Here is a 26833-nt window from a genome sequence, read left to right on the forward strand (position 1 = left end):
TTCAGCCTGGTTTACATGTATATTCCACTACCAGTCACTTTTTATTTATAAATCCACCTCAACCGCTCCAGTACCCCTTAATATTTAGTAAGGTCCTGGCAGTAACCTGTATGTACTTGCATTCTCGTGTTTCTAACTCACATTGTAGTTTTTGTGTGGTTGACATGTTTTATATTGTTGGGAAAGAGCTATCAAGATACAGTTTTACACCTGCTTTGTCCTGTGCACGTGGCGAATAAACTTTGAAACTTGAAAATAATAATTTTTTAATTAATTCGAGAACCGGAATACAAGACTAGCTCCTTCCACTGAGGGACGATAGTGAGTCGTTTTCGACGCATATCCTGCGATAAGTCACCACTGAGAAAGAAGAGTCAAAACCATTTTTTTTTTACAGTCTATGGTGTAAACAGAAGGATATGGCCGACGAGAGGGGTGCAGGCGACAACAATATCAACGACAACATGGGCAACCAACTACAGCTCTTACCCGGTAAATGTGTCTTCAATTGAATTGCATTGGTAGACTAGTGTTCTGAATACGTTGGTTATTGTAAATGGTAAAGCCTCGTTATGCAAGCCAAAATCAGTTTTGTATTCTGCAAAGAATCGAGGCCACACCACTTCAAGTGACAGAGCATAATCAGATCACTCAATCGCTGTCGCAGTGAAGCACGTTTTTTTTATCTTGACTGATTGATTGCTTGTTTTATCATTTGTAATATCTTGCTAGCTAGCTATGGAATTGTTTCATCAGACTGTAATTAAACTGTCTTATTTAGCTGGCTAGCTACCATGTATGCTAATGTGATTTAATCCCCAGCTGATAGTCATGTCAGTCTACTTACACTTGGCATTAAAATGCATTAGCTTGCCAGAGCTAGGTTTTCTGGTCTGTGTGTATGATCACTGGTAATTATCATCTAAATGCATGTCCAACAGGTTATGCTATTGTCAACACGATGACTAAGGGAAATACTTAAAAAAAATAAAAAAAATAACAATGCGGTCATTTGAAGTAAAAGAGAAAGTACATATTTGCTTGTTTAAGTATGTATTGCTTGCCACTCACTATTATAGAAAATGAAGAGGAAGAGGAGAATGAGATGGAGACTGAGGACCGTGACAGTGAGGACGCAGAAAAACCAAACATAAACTTTGACCCCAGTCTTCCAACTTCACATGCTGTGGGTTTCATATTTACTTCTACAAAGTATTGTTGTGCAGCTGTATCAGTATTCAGTATGGGGTTTTCTACACACACAGTACTAATTCTTCTTTCCTTATCTGGGAAATGCTTCCCTTCTGCCTTTTAGTCACTTTGTCAGTAATTTATTCAAATAAGCAGTGCAGTTAGAATTGCCTACTGATTCAAGTAGTGCTGTTTCTTCATGTATCTGATAATGTCTCTCCCTCTAATGCCCCCTTCCCTCCCAGTACCTGGGCTCAGACATGGAGGAGTTTCATGGGCGCACAGTGCACGATGACGACAGCTGCCAGACCATCCCAGTGCTGCCGTTCACAGCTGTCATGCTGATCCCAGGACAGACCCTGCCGCTGCAGCTCTTCAGACCGCAGGAGGTCAGCATGATGCGAAGCATTATCCAGAGAGACCGCACCTTTGCTGTTCTTGCACACAGGTATGGCGGGAGAGAGGAGGAGGAGGAGAATGGGAGAGGAGGACGGGGACGGGGGGAGTGTATGGGTTCAGAAAGAGTGGGAATCGTAATGGGCTGCATTCCAATTGGCTACCCCTCTCCACAAAGTTTTCTCTTGCTCATTCTCCGTCATGTATTAGAATACATTGGATTGGTGTGTATTGCACTGTATTTGAGCATGGCTAGAGTAGAGCACAGTAGGGTGTTGCTAAATAGATGTGTCTGTGCCCCCCCCCACCTCCAGTGAAACAGGCGAGGTGCAGGCAGAGTTTGGGACGACGGCTGAGATCTATGCTTACCGCGAGGAGCAGGAGTATGGCATTGAGACAGTCAAAGTGAAGGCAGTCGGGCGGCAGCGGTTCAAGGTCCATGAAATCAGAACGCAAGCAGATGGGTGAGTGGAACTAAATGTTACTGACCAGATCAGAACGACCTAAATCATCATCATCAGACAGATTATTTCACTTATAATTCACTGTATCACAATTCCAGTGGGTCAGAAAGTTACATACACTAAGTTGACTGTGCCTCTAAACAGTTGCTTTAGAAGCCTCTGATAGATTCATTGACATAATTTGAGTCAATTGGAGGTGTACCTGTGGATGCATTTCACGGCCTACCTTCAAACTCAGTGCCTCTGCTTGACATCATGGGAAAATCAAAAGAAATCAGCCAAGACCTCAGAGAAAAAACTGTTGATCTCCACAAGTCTGGTTCATCCTTGGGAGAAATTTCCAAACTACTGAAGGTACCACGATCATCTGTACAAACAATAGTACGCAAGTATTAACACCATGGGACCATGCAGCCGTCGTACCACTTAGGAAGGCGACGCGTTCTGATTCCTAGAGATGAACGTACTTTGGTGCGAAAAGTGCAAATCAATCCCAGAACAACAGCAAAGGACCTTGTGAAGATACTGGAGGAAACAGGTACAAAAGTATCTATATCCACAGTAAAACAAGTCCTATATTAACACAACCTGAAAGGCTGCTCAGCAAGAAAGAATTAAAAAAATAAAAAAAAATAAAAAAAATCCAATGTTCCAAAACCGCCATAAAAAAGCTAGACTATGGTTTGCAACTGCACATTGGGATGAAGATCATACTTTTTGGAGAAATGTCCTCTGGTCTGATGAAACAAAAATAGAACTGTTTGGCCATAATGACCATCGTTATGTTTGCAAGCCAAAGAACGCCATCCCAACCGTGAAACACGGGGGTGGCAGCATCATGGTGCACTTCACAAAATAGATGGCATCATGAGGTAGGAAAATTATGTGGATATATTGAAGCAACATCTCAAGACCGCAGTCAGGAAGTTAAAGCTTGGTCGCAAATGGGTCTTCCAAATGGACAATGACCCCAAGCATACTTCCAAAGTTGTGGCAAAATGGCTTAAGGACAACAAAGTCAAGCTATTGGAGTGGCCATCACAAAGCCCTGACCTCAATCCTATAGGAAATGTGTGTGCACAACTGAAAAAATGTGTGCGAGCAAGGAGGCCTAAAATCCTGACTCGGTTACACCAGCTATGTCAGGAGTAATGGGCCAAAATTCACCAAACCTATTGTGGGAAGCTTGTGGAAGGCTACCTGACATGTTTGACCCAAGTTAAACAATTGAAAGGCAATGCTACCAAATACTAATTGGGTGTATGTAAACATCTGACCCACTGGGAATGTGATGAAAGAAATAAAAAGCTAAAATAAATAATTATCTCTTACTATTATTCTGACATTTCACATTCTTAAAATAAAGTGGTGATCCTAACTGACCTAATACAGGGAATTTTTACTAGGATTAAATGTCAGGAATTGTGAAACTGAGTTTAAATGTATTTGGCCAGGGTGTATGTAAACTTCCGACTTCAACAGTAAGTAGAGATTATGCATGTATGAGCAGGAAGTATTTTGTAAGTGATACCATAAGTAACCACAAGATGGAAAACTCACTTTATTTGTATTATCTGAGTGGGAAAGCACATAAGACACTATTCCCTATAAAGGGTGGACAATCATATATCATCAGAGACAGTGGTAAACCAATTGTTTTGTGACCAGCAGTATATAGTTACAGCAGTGTTTCTTTCCCAAATACATGGTTGTTGAGAGTTAGAATAGTAGAATACACAAGGTGCAATTTCGAAATTTGGTTGTGTATAAGCAATTCCTTTTGGTGTTTCAGTCACTAACCAGGTTTCCATCCAAACTGTCTCTAACCCGAATAGAAAGAGGAGAGGGAGGCCCCGGTGCACCACTGAGCAAGAGGACAAGTACATTAGTGTCTAGTTTGAGAAACAGATGCCTCGCAAGTCCCAAACTGGCATCTGCAAAACACCAGTCTCAACGTCAACAGTGAAGAGGCGACTCCGGGATGCTGGCCTTCTAGGCAGAGTTGCAAACAAAAAGGCATACCTCAGACTGGCCAATAAAAAGAAAAGATTAAGATGGGCAAAAGAACACAGACACTGGACAGAGGAACTCTGCCTAGAAGGCCAGCATTCCGGAGTCGCCTCTTCACTGTTGACGTTGAGACTGATGTTTTGCGGGTACTATTTAATGAAGCTGCCAGTTCATTACCAGTCAAATTTTTGGACACACCTTTTCCTTATTTAGACCTATTTAGACTATTTTCTACATTGTAGAATAATAGTGAAGATATCAAAACGACAAAATAACACATGGAATCATTTAGTAACCAAAAAAAGTGTTAGAATATATTTTATATTTGAGATAATTAAACGTTTCCACCCTTTGCCTTGATGACAGCTTTGCACACGCTTGGCACTCTCAACCAGCTTCATGAGGAAGGCTTTCCCAACAGTCTTGAAGGAGTTCCCACAATGCTGATCACTTGACTCCTTATCCTTCACTCTTTGGGTCAACTTGTCCCAAACCATTTCAATTTGGTTGTCGGGTGATTGTGGAGGCCAGGTCATCTGATACAGCACTCTTATCACTCTCCTTGGTCAAATAGCCCTTACAGCCTGGAGATGTAACTACATGATTCCATATGTGTTATTTCATAGTCTTCAGTATTATTCTACAATCTAGAAAATAGTTAAAATAATGAAACTCTTGCATGAGTAGTTGTGTAAATTTTTGACTGGTACTGTACATGCACACTGAACTGAAATATAAACGCAACATGTAAAGTGGTCTCATGTTTCATGAGCTAAGATCACAGAAATTGTAAATACACACAAAAAGCATATCAAGAATCTGATTAAACAACATGATAATTACACAGGTGCACCTTGTGCTGTGGACAATAAAATGTGCAGTTTTGTCACACAACACAATGCCACAGATGTCTCAAGTTTAGAGGGAGTGTGCAAGTGGCATGCTGACTGCAGGAATGTCCACCAGAGCTGTTGACAGAGAATTTAATGTTCATTTGTCTACCATAAACCACCTCCCACGTTGAATTAGGCAGTACATCCAACCAGCCTCACAACTGCAGACCACATGTAACCACTCCAGCCCAGGACTTCCACATCTGGCTTCTTCACCTGCGGTGTCATTTGAGACCATCCACCCGGACAGCTGATGAAAGTGAAGAGTATTTCTGTCTGTAATAAAAACCCTTTTGTGGGGAAAAACTCATGCTGATTGGCTGGGTCAGCTCCCCAGTGGGTGGGCCTATACCCTCCCAGGCCCAACCATGGCTGTGCCCCTGCCCAGTCATTAATTGGGGCCTAATTTATTTATTTATTTTGATTTACTGATTTCTTTATATGATCTGTAACTCAGTAAAATCATTGAAATTGCTACATGTTGGATTTATATTTTTGTTCAGTATAATAATCATCATTCAAAATAAACTTGGAGTAACGCAATGAAATGTTGTGGTCATCCCACTATGACTTGGGAAAACATGCAGTTTATTCTGCTACATAATGAATAAGTTATGATGAACTTCAAATAGTGGTCAAAGTGCAAGTTGATGAGCTTGATGGTGGTTTCCAATAAATATCAAGGGGCTTATCCTGTTGACATGATGATCGATGCTTGGCTGCCATTTGACAAATAAAAGTCTTCGCACTTTTAACAATCCATAATAGGCATCACTACACACCCTGGTTCGATTCCAGGCTGTATCACAACCGGCCGTGATTGGGAGTCCCATCGGGCGGCGCACAGTTGGCCCAGCGTCGTTTTGGTTTGGCTGGGGTAGGCCGTCATTGTAAATAAGAATTTTAACTGACTTGCCTAGTTAAATAAATACAAAAATACCCACACTATTTTTGCGAGCGGTTGGCTAGAGAGCACGTGCCAATACCAGAGTGGGCACATTCACTATCTAACGCTACATTTATTGTGACAAAATCATCAGTTGTGATGGAAATCCATTTAACAAGTCCAATTTTATTGAACCACATCTCTGGTGGGAAAATGTGCGTATTTGTTTTCGGCAGAATTTATAATGTTCCCATGAAAATCTGTCGCCAATTGGATGGAAACCAAGCTAGTGTCAGTCAGCTAACAATTTTTTGATTGGTAAATTAGCAGCTATAATCCTGGCCGATAGTGTTTATAGTGATATCCCTCGCGTCTTCAGTCGGTCTATTCATTAGTAGGTGTACATAGACCCCCTGAGCTCAAAACAATTTGGACCTGTTGGTGCACTTGGTGACTTACCTATGATTATGTGTCGGCGGTCATTCACCCTACACTGTGACCACCCTGCGATCTATACACCCTGGTGACCTCTTCAACATATGTCTACTGTTTATTAGCATTGAAATAGTCATCAGTCACAGAGAAAAGACAATACATATCATAGAGTACATACATCCATGAATGTATTCATCTCAAAGGCAAGCCTTTCTCCTCTGACATGGTTATATCACTGTAAATGGAGAAAATGGACTTGACTCTATCTTGTTGTATTTTCCACAATTTAATCAATTTAGTCAGTCACCAGACTATTTCATTGAAGGAGCCTAGTTTAAATGTAGGCCTAAAATATGAGGTTATTATCCTACAGCCTAGTGAAAATGACATTTATTGGAGCTCACCTTTTGACTGAAATATGTCAGCCAGCTTGTTGGCCCTTTTTCTCTTCTCTTGCACCTGGCTGTCAGTGTAATTTCATAAGGTTGTGGCTGTTTTTACTTCATGGTAACCTTGCTTGTGATGACTTTGTCACTGGGAACATATCCAATTCTCTGCTAAACAAACCTAGTAGGCCTAGTAGCAGAGATTCAGCACCATGGATAGTGCAGTGGTTGATCAAATCACTGTGAATCTGACTAGTCAAGCCTGTGCACTCACTGTTGTTATTGTAACATGGAACAATGTAGCAGATGTGTATTTCCTCAAGCGCGTTTGTGGACACCGTGTAACTGCCGTTTTGTTAACACTGAGTAGCTGCCGTTTTATATTTTGAGCATTTGCCAGTGTCACAAAGCTAGTTTGGAGATTTGGGAATGCGAGATGGAGATTGCCTTCAGTAAATGTGTTGAGAGGTGGCGTGTAGCATGGAAATAATAGTAAGCAATAGAATTTAAAGTCATGCACGTAAGTGATGTTTTCTATTGGGGACTTTATGTTGAGTAGGCCTAAGCTAAATATGGTTGGCTGCTAGCATTGTGATGACTGGTCTAATGTATGAATGAAGTCAGAGAGTTAATATGTCCGGCAGGGTTCTCTCCAAAGAATGTAAGACTGGCGCTACGCCACCTTGTGGACTGGCTGTGCCACTATCTATTTTTTAAATTAGAGGTACCACACCCTAATATGGTATGTTTGTGCTCTGTGTCCAGTTTATGCAGCTATTTGCACAAGCTATCTGCAATTAGCACCCCTTCTATGATGTTTTTATATCATCTGAGCAATGTTTGTACCAAATATCATGCTTTTATCTGTTGCATAACAGTTTTTATGGTCAAATACCTATATTATGGAAGCCATTTTGGATTTACGCAAAACAAAAAACGATTCCTGGTAAAATGTTAATGGACACCCCTTCTGGGATGTTTTCATGTCACCTGAGGAATGTTTGCACCAAATTGCATGCTTTAATCCACCACGTAATGTTTTTTTCACTAAGGCCCCAGATTATCTCCTCTCTCTGATGAAGTATGCTTTTGCTCTGTAATTGAAATGCATAGTATACGTACCTAAGGGTTTATTCACTATCTTTGTTTATCTAGCCCAAATTCTCTCTCTGTCTTTTCTCTTGCCTCTTTTAGAATCAGACAGGCCAAGGTGCAGATCCTCCCTGAGCGGATCCTTCCAGACCCCCTGACTGCAGTGCAGCTCACGCCTCTGTCCCGCCTCCACATGCACCCCTCCTCCAGACCCCCTACCCAGAGCTGCAAACAGGCCCAGTGCTGGTGGGCCACCTACCGCCAGGTCCGACACACATTATTCTTGTGGAAATTAGGAACGGGGGAGGGATGGAGTCAATGTTAATTGTTTGTTAGGGTGATGTTTGGATGTTGAAGATGCCGAGGAGAGGTGGCGGTCTTCAGGCCGAGACATACAAAACATGAGATGTGTTCAAATCAAGGCCCAACCTTATGAAGTGTTCATATAAACTTGTTTTTAGCTAGAACAGACATGCTTCTTTGTCATTTGGGAAAAGGAAACATATCTGGTCTTTATACAGTTTCTCACTCCTGAATGCAACCTGGCATCCCAGTGTTTGTGTTCATCAATGAAGATGAATAAAGAAGTTCTCTTGCTGAGGTGTTGTCTGTGTGTTTGCCTCTCTTCTCCTCAGAGGAAGTTCCACTGTGCCAACATGACCTCGTGGCCTCCCTGGGTCTACGCCCTCTATGACTCTGTGAGTACTGAATGCCCTGCTCAGCTCTGCTCTGTAGGTTAGTGTGCTAACTTATCAGGGCTAGATAGAACTACTGTGTGTGTACAGACATAACATTTCCACAGGAACTTGATTAAGATGATTTATTCCATAATGCGTTCCAGAGAAATACTGTAAGTGAGTTTAGTGACAGTTATGACACACATCCTGTTTGTAACATGGTTTCTTGTGTTTGTCTCCCAGGAGACTCTGATGAAGAGAGTGAAGAGACAGCTCCATGAGTGGGACGAGAACCTCAAGGATGATTCCCTCCCCACAAACGCTATAGGTACAACCGCCCTCTAAGCTATGTATATACACTGAACAAAAAAATAAATGAAACCATTTCAAAGATTCTACTGATTTACAGTTCCTATAAGGAAATCAGTCAATTGGAATAAATTCATTAGGCCTTAATTTATGGATTTTACATGACTGGGAATACAGATATGAATCTGTTGGTCACAGATGCCTTTTAAAAAAAGTGTGTGGATCAGAAAACCAGTCAGTATCTGGTATGACCACCATTTGCCTCATGCAGCGTGACACTCCTTCACATATCGTTAATCAGGCTGTTGATTGTGGCCTGTGGATTGTTGGTTTCACTCCTCTTCGACGGCTGTGCGAAGTTGCTGGATATTGGTGGGAACTGGAACGCTGTCCTACACGTCAATTCAGAGCATCCCAAACAGGCTCAATGGGGTGACGTGTCTGGTGAGTATTCAGGCCATGGAAGAACAAGGACATTTTCACTTGGTTTGTGGTTGTGAAGCCGGTTGGACGTACTGACAAAATCTCTGGTCCACATACCTGCAGTCAGCATGCCAATTGCACGCTCCCTCAAAACTTGAGACATCTGTGGCATTGCGTTTGCGTGACAAAACATCACATTTTAGCAGGGCCTTTTATGGTCCCCAGCACAAAGTACACATGTGTAATGATCATGCTGTTTAATCAGCTTCTTGATATGCCACACCTGTAAACTGGATGGATTATCTTGGCAAAGGGGAAATGCTCACTAACAGGGATGTAAACTCATTTTTGCTCAAGATTTGAGAGAAATAAACGTTCTGTGTGTATGGAAAAGTTATTTTATTTCAGCTCATTTAACATGGGACCAACACTTTACATGCTGTGTTTATATTTTTGTTCAGAGTATTTATGCCACCTAAAATATTTAGAGTACTACTGACAATCTCACGGAATTCAAATCCTGAACTGTAATATTCCTGCTCCCCCTCCTTCCTGTCAGATTTCTCCTATAGAGTGGCTGCCTGTCTGCCCATAGATGATGCCCTTCGGCTCCAGCTGCTGAAGATTGGCAGTGCCATCCAGAGGCTGCGCTGTGAGCTGGACATCATGGCCCGGGTGAGCACAGACACAGACATGTGCGCCCACACACAGAGCAAGAAATACACATCACTAAACCTTACAATATAAAGGCCAGGCACACTGCTCAACAGATGGACCAGGCAAGGACTTGTTCATCTGTGAGAAATAGAGCCTTATCCACACATGGTCTGTGCTATCAGAAATCCTTGGGACGTCCATACCCCATTAAAGTTGAGGTAATTTAAAATGGTTAAGGGTTATGGTTATGGGTAGGGACGCCCCAAGGATCAATGATGGTACTGACCATCACACACGGTTTGATATGTACCCCGAAACGCACAACACACATCCATCCAGCTGTACCGACTGATTCCCCGACTGAACTGTCTAACCTCTGACCCCCTACTCCTCCCTGCTGTTCTGTGGCAAACGCCTCTGTCTCCCTCTCTTCCCTCTCCTCTCTCTTCCATCTCCTCTCTCTTCCCTCTCCTCTCTCTTCCCTCTCCTCTCTCTTCCCTCTCCTCTCTCTTCCCTCTCCTCTCTCTTCCATCTCCTCTCTCTTCCCTCTCCTCTCTCTTCCCTCTCCTCTCTCTTCCATCTCCTCTCTCTTCCCTCTCCTCTCTCTTCCCTCTCCTCTCTCTTCCCTCTCCTCTCTCTTCCCTCTCCTCTCTCTTCCATCTCCTCTTCCCTCTCCTCTCTCTTCCCTCTCCTCTCTCTTCCCTCTCCTCTCTCTTCCCTCTCCTCTCTCTTCCATCTCCTCTCTCTTCCCTCTCCTCTCTCTTCCCTCTCCTCTCTCTTCCCTCTCCTCTCTCTTCCCTCTCCTCTCTCTTCCCTCTCCTCTCTCTTCCCTCTCCTCTCTCTTCCATCTCCTCTCTCTTCCATCAACTCTCTCTTCCCTCTCCTCTAATGTTCTAGTGTTTATATACTGAACAAAAATGTAAATGCAGCATGTGACAATTTCAAGATTTACAGTTCATATAAGGAAATCAGTCAATTGAAATTAATTCATTAGGCCCTAATCTATGGATTTCACATGACTGGGCAGGGGCGCAGCCAAGGGTGGGCCTGGGAGGGCATTGGCCCGACCACTTGCGAGCCAGGACCACCCACTGGGGAGCCAGGTTCAGCCAATCAGAATCAGTTTTTCCCCACTAAAGGGCTTTATTACAGACCAAAATACTCCTCAGCTCCATCAGCTGTCCTGGTGGCTAGTCTCAGACGATCCCGCAGGTGAAGAATCCGGAGGTGGGGGTCCTGGGCTGGCATGGTTAAACGTGGTCTGTGGTTTTTAGTCCGATTGAACGTACTGCCAAATTGTCTAAAACAACATTAAATTCTCTGGCAACAGCTCTGGTGGACATTCCTGCAATCAGCATGCCAATTGCATGCTCCCTCAAACTTGAGACATCTGTGGCATTGTGTTTTAGAGTGGCCTTTTATTGTCCCCAGTGCAAGGTTCACCTGTGTAATGATTGTTTAATCAATGTTTAACCAGTTTCTTGGTATGCCGCACCTGTCAGGTGGAAGGATTATCTTGTCAAAGGAGAAATGCTCACTAACAGGGACGTAGACAAATTTGTGCACCAAATTTGAGAGAAACAAGCCTTTTGTGTGTATGGAACTTTTCATGAAACATGGGACCAGCACTTGTTTGGTTTTATATTTTTGTTCAATATATTTAGCCACTGACTATATACTGTATAGTGATGATCATTTCCCCTCTGAGTCGGTGGGTTGGAGATGCTGCCTTCCTTTGTGAACTCTCTGAAGCATTGAGAGCTGTTACAGTGCTACTTCCCTAAACCCTACCTCCATCATCACCCTCATCTCCACTCTGATCACTCCGAGCCTGCACCACTGCTTGCTTGTCTCTCATCGTCCCTCAAAGACTCCCTTCAGTTCCAACGTCAACAGAAAAAGGTGCTCTGGCATATGTCTCAGGACTTAGGGCTTAAACTGCTCCCGCACTGCGTTCACCAGCCACAGCAGGAAAACTGGGCAGAGAGGCTTAGTGTCCACTTCTGTGGAAATTGAAAGTGGAATTATGTCTGGAATATAACAGCAATTGTCTGAATGTAAAGAAAGGAACAAGTATACCTAATGTCCTTCCTTATCCTCTCTCTGTTCATTCATATTTGGGCTCCTGAGTGGCGCAGCGGTCTAAGGCACTGCATCCGTGCTAGAGGCGTCACTCCAGACCCTGGTTTGTTTCCAGTCTGTATCACAACCGGCCGTGATTGGGAGTCCCATAGGGCGGCGCACAAATGGCCCATCGTCCGGGTTTGGCCGGGGTAGGCCGTCATTGTAGATAAGAATTTGTTCTCAACTGACTTGCCTAGTTAAATAAAGGTTAAATAAATATAGGGAGCGAGGGAGGAAGAAGTGCATGGAGTTTCTATACATAAACATAAGGATGGTTGAGCATGAGACTCCCTCACACACGAAGACATGGCTCATGAGAATGTAGTCCTGTTGTACACTCCCAGGTTTTGTACTCTCCTTATTTTTGTACTCATGATTCCAGCACGGCCATAGAAATGAAATGAGAATGGGATAATATTAGAACAGCAGAATCTCTATGGGCATGACTGTTAGGAGATGATGGATGTGTGTGTCAGTATGGATATGTGAGGTAATTCTCTAGCTTCATTATTGTAGCTGGCTTTCTTTCCTCTGACTGAAGATAATAAGCACCTCTCATGCAGCTGCCTTGACAAAGAGGCTTATAAAGAGAAACACCTGGCCATTCTGAGGTGGTTGTTAGTACGGGCAATAACTACAGGGATGTTTGCTTCTGCTACAGAAGTCTGGTGGTTTGAACATGAAGTCACGTTAGTAGTCTTTTTTCCCCACAGTGCACCTCGCTGTGTTGCAAGCAGTGCCAAGATACAGAGATCACCACCAAGAACGAGATCTTCAGGTGAGGGAGAGATGCACCTCGACTCTGAATAGTTTCTGTGTCTGTCGAGTAGTCTAACACTGGTCGTCAGAGTGAGCTGGTAATGTGTGTGTGTGATGAGTGTTGCGAAACACAGGGACCCAAAAGCAGAGGCAATGAGCTTCTCCAGACCCATTTTTGGTTCTCTGCAGCCCTACTTGGGAATGGGCAGCTATACATACACTGAGTATATAGAACATTAAGAACACCTTCTCTTTCCATGACATAAGCTGACCAGGTGAATCCAGGTGATCCCTTATTGATGTCACTTGTTAAATCCACTTCAATCAGTGTAGATGAAGGGGAATAGACAGGTTAAAGAAGGATTTTTAAGCCTTGAGACAATTGAGACACGGATTGTGTACACACATTCACAGGGTGAATGGGCAAGACAAAGATTTAAGTGCCCTTGAACGGGGTATGATAATAGGTGCCAGGCGCCCTGGTTTGAGTATGTTAAGAACTACAACGCTGCAGGGTTTTTCACACTCAATCGTTTCCGGTGTGTATCAGGAATGGTCCACCACCCGAAGGACATCCAGCCAACTTGACACAATTGTGGGAAGCATTGGAGTCAACTGGTCCAGCGTCCCTATGGAACACTTTCAACACCTTGTAGAGTCCATGCCCCAACAAATTGAGACTGTTCTGAGGTCAAAAGGGAGGGTGAAACTCAATATTAGGAAGGTGTTCCTAATGTTTGGTATATTCAGTGGACATAACTGATGACTGATGTGTTTGATACAGTATACGTTTCAAACACACTAGATTAATGATGCTGTAGGTGCATTTGTACTCTGCTCAAATGAGAGCGATGAAGGAAGGATTAAGCAGAAGTTGTCTCTTGTTTGACATTCATCTAGTTCGGTTTCATAACCATCTCTCTGTCTACTGTCCCAATTCAGTTGGTCTAAACTGTCTGACCTGTACCTTACCACAGCCGTAGCCACCTGGCCTGTGGTCATTGTAGTATGTTTGTATAATTTTAGAATATTTGTAGTTTTAGTATATTTCTATACTTAAAAATGTTTGCATGTCAATTCAGCTGCTATTTGTACAATGTGGTTTAGACAATCACTTAAAAAAAAATCTGTACCATGTCTCCTCTCTCTCCTCCTGCAGCCTGTCTCTGTACGGCCCCATGGCAGCCTACGTCAACCCCCACGGCTACGTCCATGAGACCCTGACCGTCTACAAAGCCAGCAACCTCAACCTGGTCGGTAGGCCGTCCACGCTCCACAGCTGGTTTCCAGGGTAATGCCTCTCTTTACATGACACGCACAACAGTACCAGTCAAGAGTTTGGACACAACTACTCATTCCAGGTTTTTGTTTTTAACAATTTTCTACATTGTAAAATATTAGTGAAGACATCAAAACTATGAAATAACACATGGAATCATGTAGTAACCAAAAAGAAGTGTTAAACAAGTCAAAATATATTTTATATTTGAGATTCTTCAAAGTAGTCACCTTTGCCTTGACGACAGCTTTGCACACCCTTGGCATTCTCTCAACCAGCTTCATGAAGAATGCTTTTCCAACAGAGTTCCCACATATGCTCAGCACTTGTTGGCTGCTTTTCCTTCACTCTGCGGTCCAACTCATCCCAAACCATCTCAATTGGGTTGAGGTCAGGTGATTGTTGAGGCCAGGTCATCTGATGCACCACTCCATCACTCTCATTGGTCAAATAGCCCTTACACAGCCTGGAGGTGTGTTTTGGGTCATTGTCCTGTTGAAAAACGAATTTTAGTCCCACTAAGTGCAAACCAGATGGTATGGTGAAGATGTAACATTCTGAAAGTATCCTAGGCCAACCAGCTTTCGCCATTTGGCTTCAGTTGGCGGGTGTGTGACCATTGCAAAAGTTGTTTGACTTTGGATAGCCTATCCTAACTAGCCCCATAGGGATATCCAAAGTGAAATCAAATTTAGCACGGTCAGTGTGCGTTCCACACCCATGTGTTTATAGTGGGCATTACAATTGGGTCGTGTGCAGCTGCACTTGAAATTCAGTGTTTCCCTATATTCATTAGGCAGCGGTGATCCACCACTGCTAAATTGTTCCCGTCGCTTCAAAAAAGTATGTAAAACATGTAATAAATAAAAAAACATGTCATGTTTGTAAATATATATTTCTACCGTGGGCTCAATGACTGGAAGTCTATGGGAACAGCTAGAAATAGCAATGCACCCCTGATGCGCTGGATTTGTTTTTATGGGGAACACTTCAATTGATGATAACTTGGGTGTTGCCAGCTGTGGGCATGTTGGCAGGATTGAAATCAAATAAACGCAACCCACGGAAAGCTTACATCTCGCAAATCTCAGTTTGGGACAATACTGACATTTTGTAGTCAATTTTGACACTAGAATACATGTTTCTGACTCAAATTACACACACAGGCCGTTTTCAACCGGAGAAGTTGTTTTTTGGGTTAATTTGTGCTTTAATACCTTTATTTGGTCCAGGAATAATCTAAGCTGCTAAAGACTTGAAAACGAAAGCGTCTGGCCCCTTTGGTGTACTGTCATTTTTGGTATGTTGTCAATATGCTAAATGTATTTTTTTATTTTTTTTTACATAGTTCTCCTTGCGGGGATACCTTACACACACAGCAGCTGTGTGTGTGGGTGCCTGGGTACATAACATCAGGCTTGACGGAGGTATTGACGTAGAACCTGAACTGTTTGGAGAGAAGTAGAGCGCTCCACGGGCTTCTCAGTGGTTCTGTAACATAAGGCTCCTTCAACCAACGCCACTCCTCAGTGCTCTTCTCTAAAATGATCCCCATTATGCATTTTCTGCCTGAGACGATGCATTTGTGCTGGTGTTAGCCTCCAGTAATAATAATGACAGTAATAACGGCCTCCACTTATTCTCCTCGAGGGCTGGCACTAGTCAAGCTGAGTCTTATTCAAATCCTCTCAGAGGGGAGGTATGGAGGGGGAGGGGGAAGAAAGGGCTTTTGCTCCACTCAACCTCTATGCCACACTGCTTTTCTGGGGAAGGGTGCTTTTACAGCATGTTAGCATAAGGTGTTCTGAGAAGACTTGTTGTAGAGAGAGCAACAGACCCATAAGATGGCAGTTTTAGGCTGTATGCTGGCATTTGTCAGTATACAGCCGATTTGAATGGCCAGTGCTGCTGGGTGATACTTGTCATGCAGCCGCTTCAAATGGTATGCTGTTGCCAAGAAGAGGACACTGGGATACGTCTTAATTTGACAGGTGTCAGATGAGTGGCTGGAGGGGAGTGGTTTGTCTGTGTGCCTTGCTTCCATCTCCCGCCACTGTTCCCACGTGAAAGCCAACAAAGGCTTTATGACAACAATAATAAGACATGTGGCATGCAGCACAAATGCATGAGGACTAATATGTTCTTTCTGTTTTTCTTCTCTCCCTTCCCCCTCAGGTATGCCTGGACGATTGCTCAGTGTCGTACCTGTGCTTCACACATGGGATGGAAGTTCACAGCCACCAAGAAAGACTTGTCCCCTCCTCGTTTCTGGGGCTTGACCCGCTCGGCCATGCTGCCCCGCATCCCCCAGACTGAGGGTGAGGAGGGGGATGAGGGCTCCCGCCTGCTCTGCCTGTGACAACATGGGGAACTCCCCTCCCCACCCCCCATGTCCCCAATGGATCTTCGATCGCCCCACCCTGTCCACTGGGCAAGGGTCTCTATTTTAGTAATCGAGGCGTCCCGCCCAACCCCCTGACAGCCATTGCAGCACATTCATCATATTAGTGTAAAGGTCATCCTGCTTTAAAATGGCATTTTCTAACATAGAGGGGGGCAAGGAGGAGGTGGGAGGGGTGTTTTGTTCCTGACTGCAGGGACACTGCTGATGGAATGCGTTGCACATCGACAGATAGATGTGGGGAATGGAGCAAGAGATTAGTTCTGCAACACAGCATATCTTCCCCATAGCATGTTACTCTTGACCTGTCTGTATGGCTGTCTACTGTGGTCTGTCTATCCAGCTTCTATGCTATTTGCCACAGACACGGCACGCACCAGTGCATTGCCACTTGCTCTTAAACATAGTGGGTGTGACTTTGCATGCGGTATCCAGCTAGGTGTATATAGGCTTATAGACAGCCATCAAGAGGACCTTCAGTACCCATAATCTATCTCTAAACAAACCAGTCAATAGAAAGCCACTTGTGATTCAGGTCCACTGTTTGTCCTCGATGTGTTTCTCAGAGAAGCTCAGTTCAGCTGGATCGGTCATAGAGAGTTAAACCATGTCAAATCCACGGTTTAGACGGTGTACGTACATATGAAAGTATACTTCTTTTACAAGGATGTATCATGCCTTTGTTTCATATGCCCGTTGAATGCATATGATGGAGGAATTCGGAACATGAACAATGTAAGGAAGCTATTGCTTTATTTTGAAATGCGTGGAAATATATTATTTGATTGGTTTTCATATTTTCACATTGTCTCAAATGTACACTATATGTAATACACATGTAGAGATAGAGGTTTCTATTTTGAAACAGGTGGAGGCCCATTGAACTGCAAGACACTGTTCCTCTGAAGACAAGGAGTACCTCTGGTTAGTGAAGACTAGAGTTGGTTTGATGCCTGGTGTACTATAGACTTGGATAGCAGGGCACAAGGCAGTGGAGCCAGAGATACTAGAATTTCAGTCTTTCACCATGGTTCTATATGTGATGTTGCTGCACTAAGGGCATGGCTGGATGGCGTGCCTATGGTCCAAATCAATGTCTAATGAGCCACACAATTAAATGGGACATTGTGTTAATTAACCTGTATTGGTTAAAAATGGCAACATTATATCAAGTGTTACCTACATAACTATATTTTTGTTTAGATCAATGTAATTGTTTTAAATTAAGAATTGTATTCCTTGCTGATGTACAAAGTTATTTTGGCTCATGTTTGTAAGTAACCAATAAGAATCAATGTAGCAATTCTGGTCTGATATAGCTGATTTATCTATGTAGAACCTCAACACTCTTGCCCCTCCCATTGCCGTGTATTTCCATTTTAGAACATGTAATACATGATTGATTTGTTCAGCTCGATTATCAACATTTGAGTAAAGTAATTCCACGCAATAAGAAATGTTCTGCAATACGATCGAGATTGTCTTTTTTGTTTTTTTTCCCTTTGAGTTTTGTTAAGATTTTTTTTTTTTTTAAGTGTTTATATGTGATGTCCCAGTTGGTAAACCTTAAAGGTCCAATGCAGCCATTTTTATATCAAAACATTACGACCAGGAATGTGACTTTCGCAAAGCACACCGCACCCTTTGTTGGCACCTCCCAGGGCATTAGAACTGATTCTAGGGGCTGACCCAAAACAATGCTGCCGGAGGAGAGGATGCTGGAGCGGTCTTCTAGTGAGGCTTCAGATGCGCGCACACCACCCACCACTTCCAAGTATATTACTCGCTAATGTTCAGTCCCTAGTTAACAAAGTCAACGAAATCAGGTCGAGTTGCTTTCCAAAGAGATATCCGGGATTGTAACATAGCCATGTTTCCGTGAAACAGACTAACTTGGGACATGCTGTCGGAGTCAGTACAGCCAACGGGATTTTCAGTGCATCGTGCCAATAGGAATAAACATCTCTCCCGTAAAAAGAATGTCAGGGGTGTATGTTTCATGATTAACGACTCATGGCGTAATTGTAACAACATACAGGAACTCAAGTCCTTTTGTTCACCTGACCTAGAATTCCTCCCAATCAAATGCCGACCGTATTATCGCCCAAGAGAACTCTCCTCGGTTGTCACAGCCGTGTATATCCCCCACAAGCAGATGCCAAGATGGCCGTCAACGAACTTCCCTGGACTTTATGCAAACTGGAAACCATATATCCTGAGGCTGCATTTATTGTAGCTGGGGATTTTAACAAAGCTAATTTGAGAACAAGGCTACCTAAATGCCATCAGCATATCGATTGCAGTATACGAGCAACTACTATGCTCAACCATTTCTACTCTAACTTCCGCAATGCATACGAAGCCCTCCCCCGCCCTCCTTTTGGCAAATCTAACCATGACTACATCTGGTTGCTTCCCTCCTATAGGCAGAAACTAAAACAGGAAGTGCCCGTGCTTAGGTCTATCCAACGCTGGTCTGACCAATTGGATTCAACGCTTCAAGATTGCTTTGATCACGTGGACTGGGATAGGTTTCGGGTACCTCAGAACAACATTGACGTATACGCTGACTCGGTGAGCGAGTTTATAAGGAAGTGTATAGGAGATGTTGAACCCACTGTGACTATTAAAACCTTCCCTAACCAGAAACCGTGGATTGATGGCAGCATTCGTGCAAAACTGAAAGCACGTACCACCGCATTTAATCTTGGCAAGGCAACTGGGAATATAGCCGAATACAAACAGTGTAGTTATTCCCGCCATAAGGCAATCAAACAAGCAAAGTGTCAGTATAGAGACAAAGTGGAATTGCAATTCAACGGCTCAAACACGAGACGTATGTGGCAGGGTCTACAGACAATCACGTATGACATAAAGAAAACCATCCCCGTTGCGGACATCGTCTTGCTTCCAGACTTTTTAAACAACTTCTTTGTGCGCTTTGAGGACACTACAGTGCCATCGACACGGCCCACTACCAAAGACTGTGGGCTCTCCTTCTCCATGGCCGAAGTGAGTAAAATGTTTAAAAGTGTTAACTCTCGCAAGGCTGCCGGCCCAGACGGCATCCCTAGCCGTGTCCTCAGAGCATGCGCAGACCAGCTGGCTAGTGTGTTCACGGTCTGCTGTCCCCACATGCTTCAAGAGGGCCACCATTGTTCCTGTTCCCAAGTAAGCTAAGGTAACTGAGCTAAATGACTATCACACAGTAGGAATCACTTCTGTCATCATGAAGTATTTTGAGAGATTAGTCAAGGATCATATAACCTCCACCGTACCTGGCACCCTAGACCCACTTCAATTTGCTTACCGCCCCAATAGGTCCACAGCCGTTGCAATTGTCATCACACTGCGCACTGCACTATCCCATCTGGACAAGAGGAATACCTATGTAAGAATGTTGTTCATTGACTACAGCTCAGCATTCAACACCATAGTACCCACCAAACTCATCATAAACTTGAGTCCCTAGGTCTTGACCCTGCCCTGTGCAACTGGGTCCTGGACTTCCTGACGATCTGCCCCCAGGTGGTGAAGGTAGGAAACAACAACTCCACTCCACTGATCCTCAACACTGGGACCCACAAGGGTGCGTTCTCAGCCCCCTCCTGTACTCCCTGTTCACCCACGACTGCATGGCCATGCATGCCTCCAACCCAATCATCAAGATTGCAGACAACACAACAGTGATAGGCTTGATTATCGACAACGATGAGACAACCTACAGGGAGGAGGTGAGGCCCCTCAGAGTGTGGTGTCAGGAAGATATGGTCCACATACACAGACCGTGTGGTGAAGAAGGTGCAACAGCACCTCTTCAACCTCCAGGATGTTGAAAAAATGTGGCTTGTCACCGAAAACACTCACAAACTTTTACAGGTGCACAATCGAGATCAGCCTGGTACAGCAACGGCACTGCCCACAACCGTAAGGCTCTCCAGACGGTGCGGTCTACACAACGCATCACCGGGGGCAAACTACCTGCCCTCCAGGACACTTACAACACCTGATGTCACAGGAAGGCAAAAAGATCATCAAGGACAATAACCACCCGAGCCACTGCCTGTTCACCCCGCTACCATCCAGAAGGTGAGGTCAGTACAGGTGCATCAAAGCTGGGACAGGGAGATTGAAAAACAGCTTGTATCTCAAGGCCATCAGATTGTTAAACAGCCATCACTAGTACAGAGAAGTGGCTGCCTACCTACAGACTTTATCATTGGCCACTTTAATAAATGGAACACTAGTCACTTTAATAATGCCACTTTAAGAATATTTACATATCTCGCATTACTTATCTCATAGTGTAGGATACAGTATACACATACTATTCTATACTATCGATAGCACATTAGCCGTTCTGTCACTGCTCAGCCATATATTGTATATTTTTATCCCATCACTAGAATATATTACCTGTAAGATACAGCTGCACTGTCAGATCTAGAAGCATAAGCATTTTGCACCACTCACAATAACATCTGCTAACCATGTGTATGTGACCAATTAATTTGATTTGAGACTGACCAGGTGAAAGCTATGATCCCATATTGATGTCACCTGTCATATTCACTTAAATCGGTGTAGATTAAGAGGATAAGACAGGTTAAAGAAGGATTTTTAAACCTTGAGACAATTAGACCTGGAGTGTGTATATGTATGGCTTTGAGTGAATTGCCAAGACAAAATATTTAAGTGCCTTTGAATGGGGTATGGTATTAGGTGCCAGGCGCACCAGTTCTTGAGTGTGTCAAGAACTGCAACGCTGCTGGGTTTTTCACGCTCAGTAGTTTCCTGTGTGTCTTAATGGTCCACCACCCAAAGGACATCCAGCCAACTTGACACAACTGTGGGAAGCCTTGGGGTCAATGGGCCAGCATCCCTGTGGAACAAAAGAAAGTAAGTTTGAATGACACGAAGGGACAATGCTGTTACATCCAATGCCTGTTTCCCTGAGGCTGTTGCCGCGCAGGTGCTTGTACGCGTGTACACATGCATATACAGAGAGACACCACGGCGCCGACAGGGATGGCTGCCTCGCTTCGCGTTCCTAGGAAACTATGCAGTTTTTTTTTGTTTTTTTATGTGTTATTTCTTACATTAGTACCCCAGGTCATCTTAGGTTTCATTACATACAGTCGAGAAGAACTACTGAATATAAGATCAGCGTCAACTCACCATCAGTACGACCAAGAATATGTTTTTCGCGACGCGGATCCTGTGTTCTGCCTTACAAACAGGACAACGGAATGGATCGCATGCAGCGACCCAAAAGAACGACTCTGAAAAAGAGGGAAACGCTGTGGTCTTCTGGTCAGACTCCGGAGACGGGCACACCGTGAACCACTCCCTAGCATTCTTCTTTCCAATGTCCAGTCTCTAGACAACAAGGTTGATGAAATCCGAGCAAGGGTAGCATTCCAGAGGGACATCAGAGACTGTAACGTTCTGTGCTTCACGGAAACATGGCTCACTGGAGAGACGCTATCCGAAGCGGTGCAGCCAACGGGTTTCTCCACGCATCCAAACACCTTTCTGGTAAGAAGAGGGGCGGGGCGTATGCCTTATGGCTAACGAGACATGGTGTGATGAAAGAAACATACAGGAACTCAAATCCTTCTGTTCACCTGATTTAGAATTCCTCACAATCAAATGTAGACCGCATTATCTACCAAGAGAATTCTCTTCGATTATAATCACAGCCGTATATACCCCCCCAAGCAGACACATCGATGGCTCTGAACGAACTGGAAACCATTTATCCGGAGGCTGCATTCATTGTAGCTGGGGATTTTAACAAGGCTAATCTGAAAACAAGACTCCCTAAATTTTATCAGCATATCGATTGCGCAACCAGGGGTGGAAAAACCTTGGATCATTGTTACTCTAACTTCCGCGACGCATATAAGGCCCTGCCCCGCCCCCCTTTCGGAAAAGCTGACCACGACTCCATTTTGCTGATCCCTGCCTACAGACAGAAACTAAAACTAGAGGCTCCCACGCTGAGGTCTGTCCAACGCTGGTCCGACCAAGCTGACTCCACACTCCAAGACTGCTTCCATCACCTGGACTGGGATATGTTTTGCATTGCGTCAGATAACAACATTGACAAATACGCTGATTCGGTGTGCGAATTCATTAGAACGTGCGTTGAAGATGTCGTTTCCATAGCAACGATTAAAACATTCCCTAACCAGAAACCGTGGATTGATGGCAGCATTCGCGTGAAACTGAAAGTGCAAACCACTGCTTTTAATCAGGGCAAGGTGTCTGGTAACATGACCGAATACAAACAGTGCAGCTATTCCCTCCGCAAGGCTATCAAACAAGCTAAGCGTCAGTACAGAGACAAAGTAGAATCTCAATTCAACGGCTCAGACACAAGAGGCATGTGGCAGGGTCTACAGTCAATCACGGACTACAGGAAGAAATCCAGCCCAGTCACGGACCAGGATGTCTTGCTCCCAGGCAGACTAAATAACTTTTTTGCCCGCTTTGAGGACAATACAGTGCCACTGACACGGCCTGCAACGAAAACATGCGGTCTCTCCTTCACTGCAGCCGAGGTGAGTAAGACATTTAAACGTGTTAACCCTCGCAAGGCTGCAGGCCCAGACGGCATCCCCAGCCGCGCCCTCAGAGCATGCGCAGACCAGCTGGCCGGTGTGTTTACGGACATATTCAATCAATCCCTATACCAGTCTGCTGTTCCCACATGCTTCAAGAGGGCCACCATTGTTCCTGTTCCCAAGAAAGCTAAGGTAACTGAGCTAAACGACTACCGCCCGTAGCACTCACTTCCGTCATCATGAAGTGCTTTGAGAGACTAGTCAAGGACCATATCACCTCCACCCTACCTGACACCCTAGACCCACTCCAATTTGCTTACCGCCCAAATAGGTCCACAGACGATGCAATCTCAACCACACTGCACACTGCCCTAACCCATCTGGACAAGAGGAATACCTATGTGAGAATGCTGTTCATCGACTACAGCTCGGTATTCAACACCATAGTACCCTCCAAGCTCGTCATCAAGCTTGAGACCCTGGGTCTCGACCCCGCCCTGTGCAACTGGGTACTGGACTTCCTGACGGGCCGCCCCCAGGTGGTGAGGGTAGGTAACAACATCTCCTCCCCTCTGATCCTCAACACTGGGGCCCCACAAGGGTGCGTTCTGAGCCCTCTCCTGTACTCCCTGTTCACCCACGACTGCGTGGCCACGCACGCCTCCAACTCAATCATCAAGTTTGCGGACGACACAACAGTGGTAGGCTTGATTACCAACAACGACGAGACGGCCTACAGGGAGGAGGTGGGCCCTCGGAGTGTGGTGTCAGGAAAATAACCTCACACTCAACGTCAACAAAACTAAGGATATGATTGTGGACTTCAGGAAACAGCAGAGGGAACACCCCCTATCCACATCGATGGAACAGTAGTGGAGAGGGTAGCAAGTTTTAAGTTCCTCGGCATACACATCACAGACAAACTGAATTGGTCCACTCACACAGACAGCATCGTGAAGAAGGCGCAGCAGCGCCTCTTCAACCTCAGGAGGCTGAAGAAATTCGGCTTGTCACCAAAAGCACTCACAAACTTCTACAGATGCACAATCGAGAGCATCCTGGCGGGCTGTATCACCGCCTGGTACGCCAACTGCTCCGCCCTCAACCGTAAGGCTCTCCAGAGGGTAGTGAGGTCTGCACAACGCATCACCGGGGGCAAACTACCTGCCCTCCAGGACACCTACACCACCCGATGTTACAGGAAGGCCATAAAGATCATCAAGGACATCAACCACCCGAGCCACTGCCTGTTCACCCCGCTATCATCCAGAAGGCGAGGTCAGTACAGGTGCATCAAAGCTGGGACCGAGAGACTGAAAAACAGCTTCTATCTCAAGGCCATCAGACTGTTAAACAGCCACCACTAACATTGAGTGGCCGCTGCCAACACACTGACACTGACTCAACTCCAGCCACTTTAATAATGGGAATTGATGGGAATGATGTAAATATATCACTAGCCACTTTAAACAATGCTACCTTATATAATGTTACTTACCCTACATTATTCATCTCATATGCATACGTATATACTGTACTCTATATCATCGACTGCATCCTTATGTAATACATGTATCACTAGCCACTTTAACTATGCCACTTTGTTTACATACTCATCTTATATGTATATACTGTACTCGATACCATCTACTGTATCTTGCCTATGCTGCTCTGTACCATCACTCATTCATATATATCCTTATGTACATATTCTTTATCCCCTTACACTGTGTATAAGACAGTAGTTTAGGAATTGTTCGTTAGATTACTTGTTGGTTATCACTGCATTGTCAGAACTAGAAGCACAAGCATTTCGCTGCACTCGCATTAACATCCACTAACCATGTGTATGTGACAAATAAAAATTGATTTGATTTGATACACACACATTCAAATGCAAGGACACACTTACACATGCAGTTGAAGTCGGAAGTTTACATACACCTTAGCCAAATACATTTAAACTCCGTTTTTCACAATTCCTGACATTTAATACTAGTAAAAATGCTCTATTTTAGGTCAGTTAGGATCACCACTTTATTTTAAGAATGTGAAATGTCAGAATAATAGTAGAGAGAATGATTTATTTCAGCTTTTATTTCTTTCAACACAGAAGTTTACATACACCCAATTAGTATTTGGTAGCATTGCCTTTAAATTGTTTAACTTGGGTGAAACGTTTCGGTAGCCTTCCACAAGCTTCCCACAATAAATTGGGTGAATTCTGGCCCATTCCTCCTGACCGAGCTAGTATAACTGAGTCAGGATTGTAGGGCTCCTTGCTCGCACACGCGCTTTTAGTTCTGCCCACACATTTCCTATAGGATTGAGGTCAGGGCTTTATTGGCCACTCCAATACCTTGACTTTGTTGCCATTTTGTCACAACTTTGGAAGTATGCTTGGGGTCATTGTCATCTGCTTGGGGTCAATGCCATCTATTTTGTGAAGTGCACCAGTCCCTCCTACAGCAAAGCACCCCCCCGTGCTTCACTGTTGGCATGGTGTTCTTCGGCTTGCAAGCTTCCCCTTTTTCTTCCAAACATAACGATGGTCATAATGGCCAAACAGTTCTATTTTTGTTTCATCAGACCAGAGGACATTTCTCCAAAAAGTACGATCTTTGTCCCCATGTGCAGTTGCAAACCATAGTCTGGCTTTTTTCATGGCAGTTTTGGAGCAGTGGCTTCTTCCTTGCTAAGCAGCCTTTCAGGTTATGTCTATAGGACTCGTTTTACTGTGGATATACAGTGGGGCAAAAAAGTATTTAGTCAGCCACCAATTGTGTAAGTTCTCCCACTTAAAAAGATGAGAGAGGCCTGTAATTTCCATCATAGGTACACATCAACTATGACAGACAAAATTAGAAAAAAATCCTGAAAATCACACTGTAGGATTTTTTATGAATTTATTTGCAAATTATGGTGGAAAATAAGTATTTGGTCACCTACAAACAAGCAAGATTTCTGGCTCTCACAGACCTGTAACTTCTTCTTTATGAGGCTCCTCTGTCCTCCACTCGTTACCTGTATTAATGGCACCTGTTTGAACTTGTTATCAGTATAAAAGACACCTGTCCACAACCTCAAACAGTCACACTCCAAACTTTACTATGGCCAAGACCAAAGAGCTGTCAAAGGACACCAGAAACAAAATTGTAGACCTGCACCAGCCTGGGAAGACTGAATCTGCAATAGGTAAGCAGCTTGGGTTGAAGAAATCAACTTTGGGAGCAATTATTAGGAAATGGAAGACATAAAAGACCACTGATAATCTCCCTCGATCTGGGGCTCCACGCAAGATCTCACCCCGTGGGGTCAAAAATCCCAGAACCACACGGGGGGACCTAGTGAATGCAGAGAGCTGGGACCAAAGTAACAAAGCCTACCATCAGTAACACACTACGCCGCCAGGGACTCAAATCCTGCAGTACCAGACGTGTCCCCCTGCTTAAGCCAGTACATGTCCAGGCCCGTCTGAAGTTTGCTAGAGAGCATTTGGATGATCCAGAAGAAGATTGGGAGAATGTTATATGGTCAGATGAAACCAAAATATAACCTTTTCAAGATGAAACGTGGCTGGGTCTTTCAGCATGACAATGATCCCAAACACACCGCCCGGGCAGCGAAGGAGTGGCTTCGTAAGAAGCATTTCAAGGTCCTGGAGTGGCCTAGCCAGTCTCCAGATCTCAACCCCATAGAAAATCTTTGGAGGGAGTTGAAAGTCCGTGTTGCCTAGCAACAGCCCCAAAACATCACTGCTCTAGAGGAGATCTGCATGGAGGAATGGGCCAAAATACCAGCAACAGTGTGTGAAAACCTTGTGAAGACTTACAGAAAACGTTTGACCTCTGTCATTGCCAACAAGGGGTATATAACAAAGTA

The 26833-nt window shown here is 44.2% G+C and overlaps 1 protein-coding gene across 1 annotated transcript; it reads left to right on the forward strand.

The window, feature by feature from the left end:
- The first annotated feature begins 334 nt into the window (after positions 1–334).
- crbn (cereblon) lies at positions 335–17854 on the forward strand. Its single transcript, XM_035777784.2, has 11 exons — positions 335–492; positions 1080–1186; positions 1437–1639; positions 1902–2051; positions 7856–8018; positions 8389–8451; positions 8674–8758; positions 9722–9837; positions 12657–12721; positions 13862–13993; positions 16157–17854. Exons 1-11 carry the CDS (start codon positions 420–422, stop codon positions 16338–16340), a joined length of 1341 nt encoding a protein of 446 aa, XP_035633677.1. The 5' UTR covers positions 335–419; the 3' UTR covers positions 16341–17854.
- The last annotated feature ends 8979 nt before the right edge of the window (positions 17855–26833 follow it).

The sequence above is a fragment of the Oncorhynchus keta genome, chromosome 10, assembly GCF_023373465.1.
Source record: "Oncorhynchus keta strain PuntledgeMale-10-30-2019 chromosome 10, Oket_V2, whole genome shotgun sequence".
In the NCBI taxonomy this organism is placed as follows: domain Eukaryota; kingdom Metazoa; phylum Chordata; class Actinopteri; order Salmoniformes; family Salmonidae; genus Oncorhynchus; species Oncorhynchus keta.

Coding starts and splice junctions, on each gene's coding strand:
- crbn (XM_035777784.2), top strand. CDS start 420: ATGGCCGACGAGAGGGGTGCAGGCGACAACAATATCAACGACAACATG. Junction 8,452..8,673: donor TCTACGCCCTCTATGACTCT/GTGAGTACTGAA, acceptor TTTGTCTCCCAG/GAGACTCTGATGAAGAGAGT. Junction 8,759..9,721: donor CCTCCCCACAAACGCTATAG/GTACAACCGCCC, acceptor CCTTCCTGTCAG/ATTTCTCCTATAGAGTGGCT.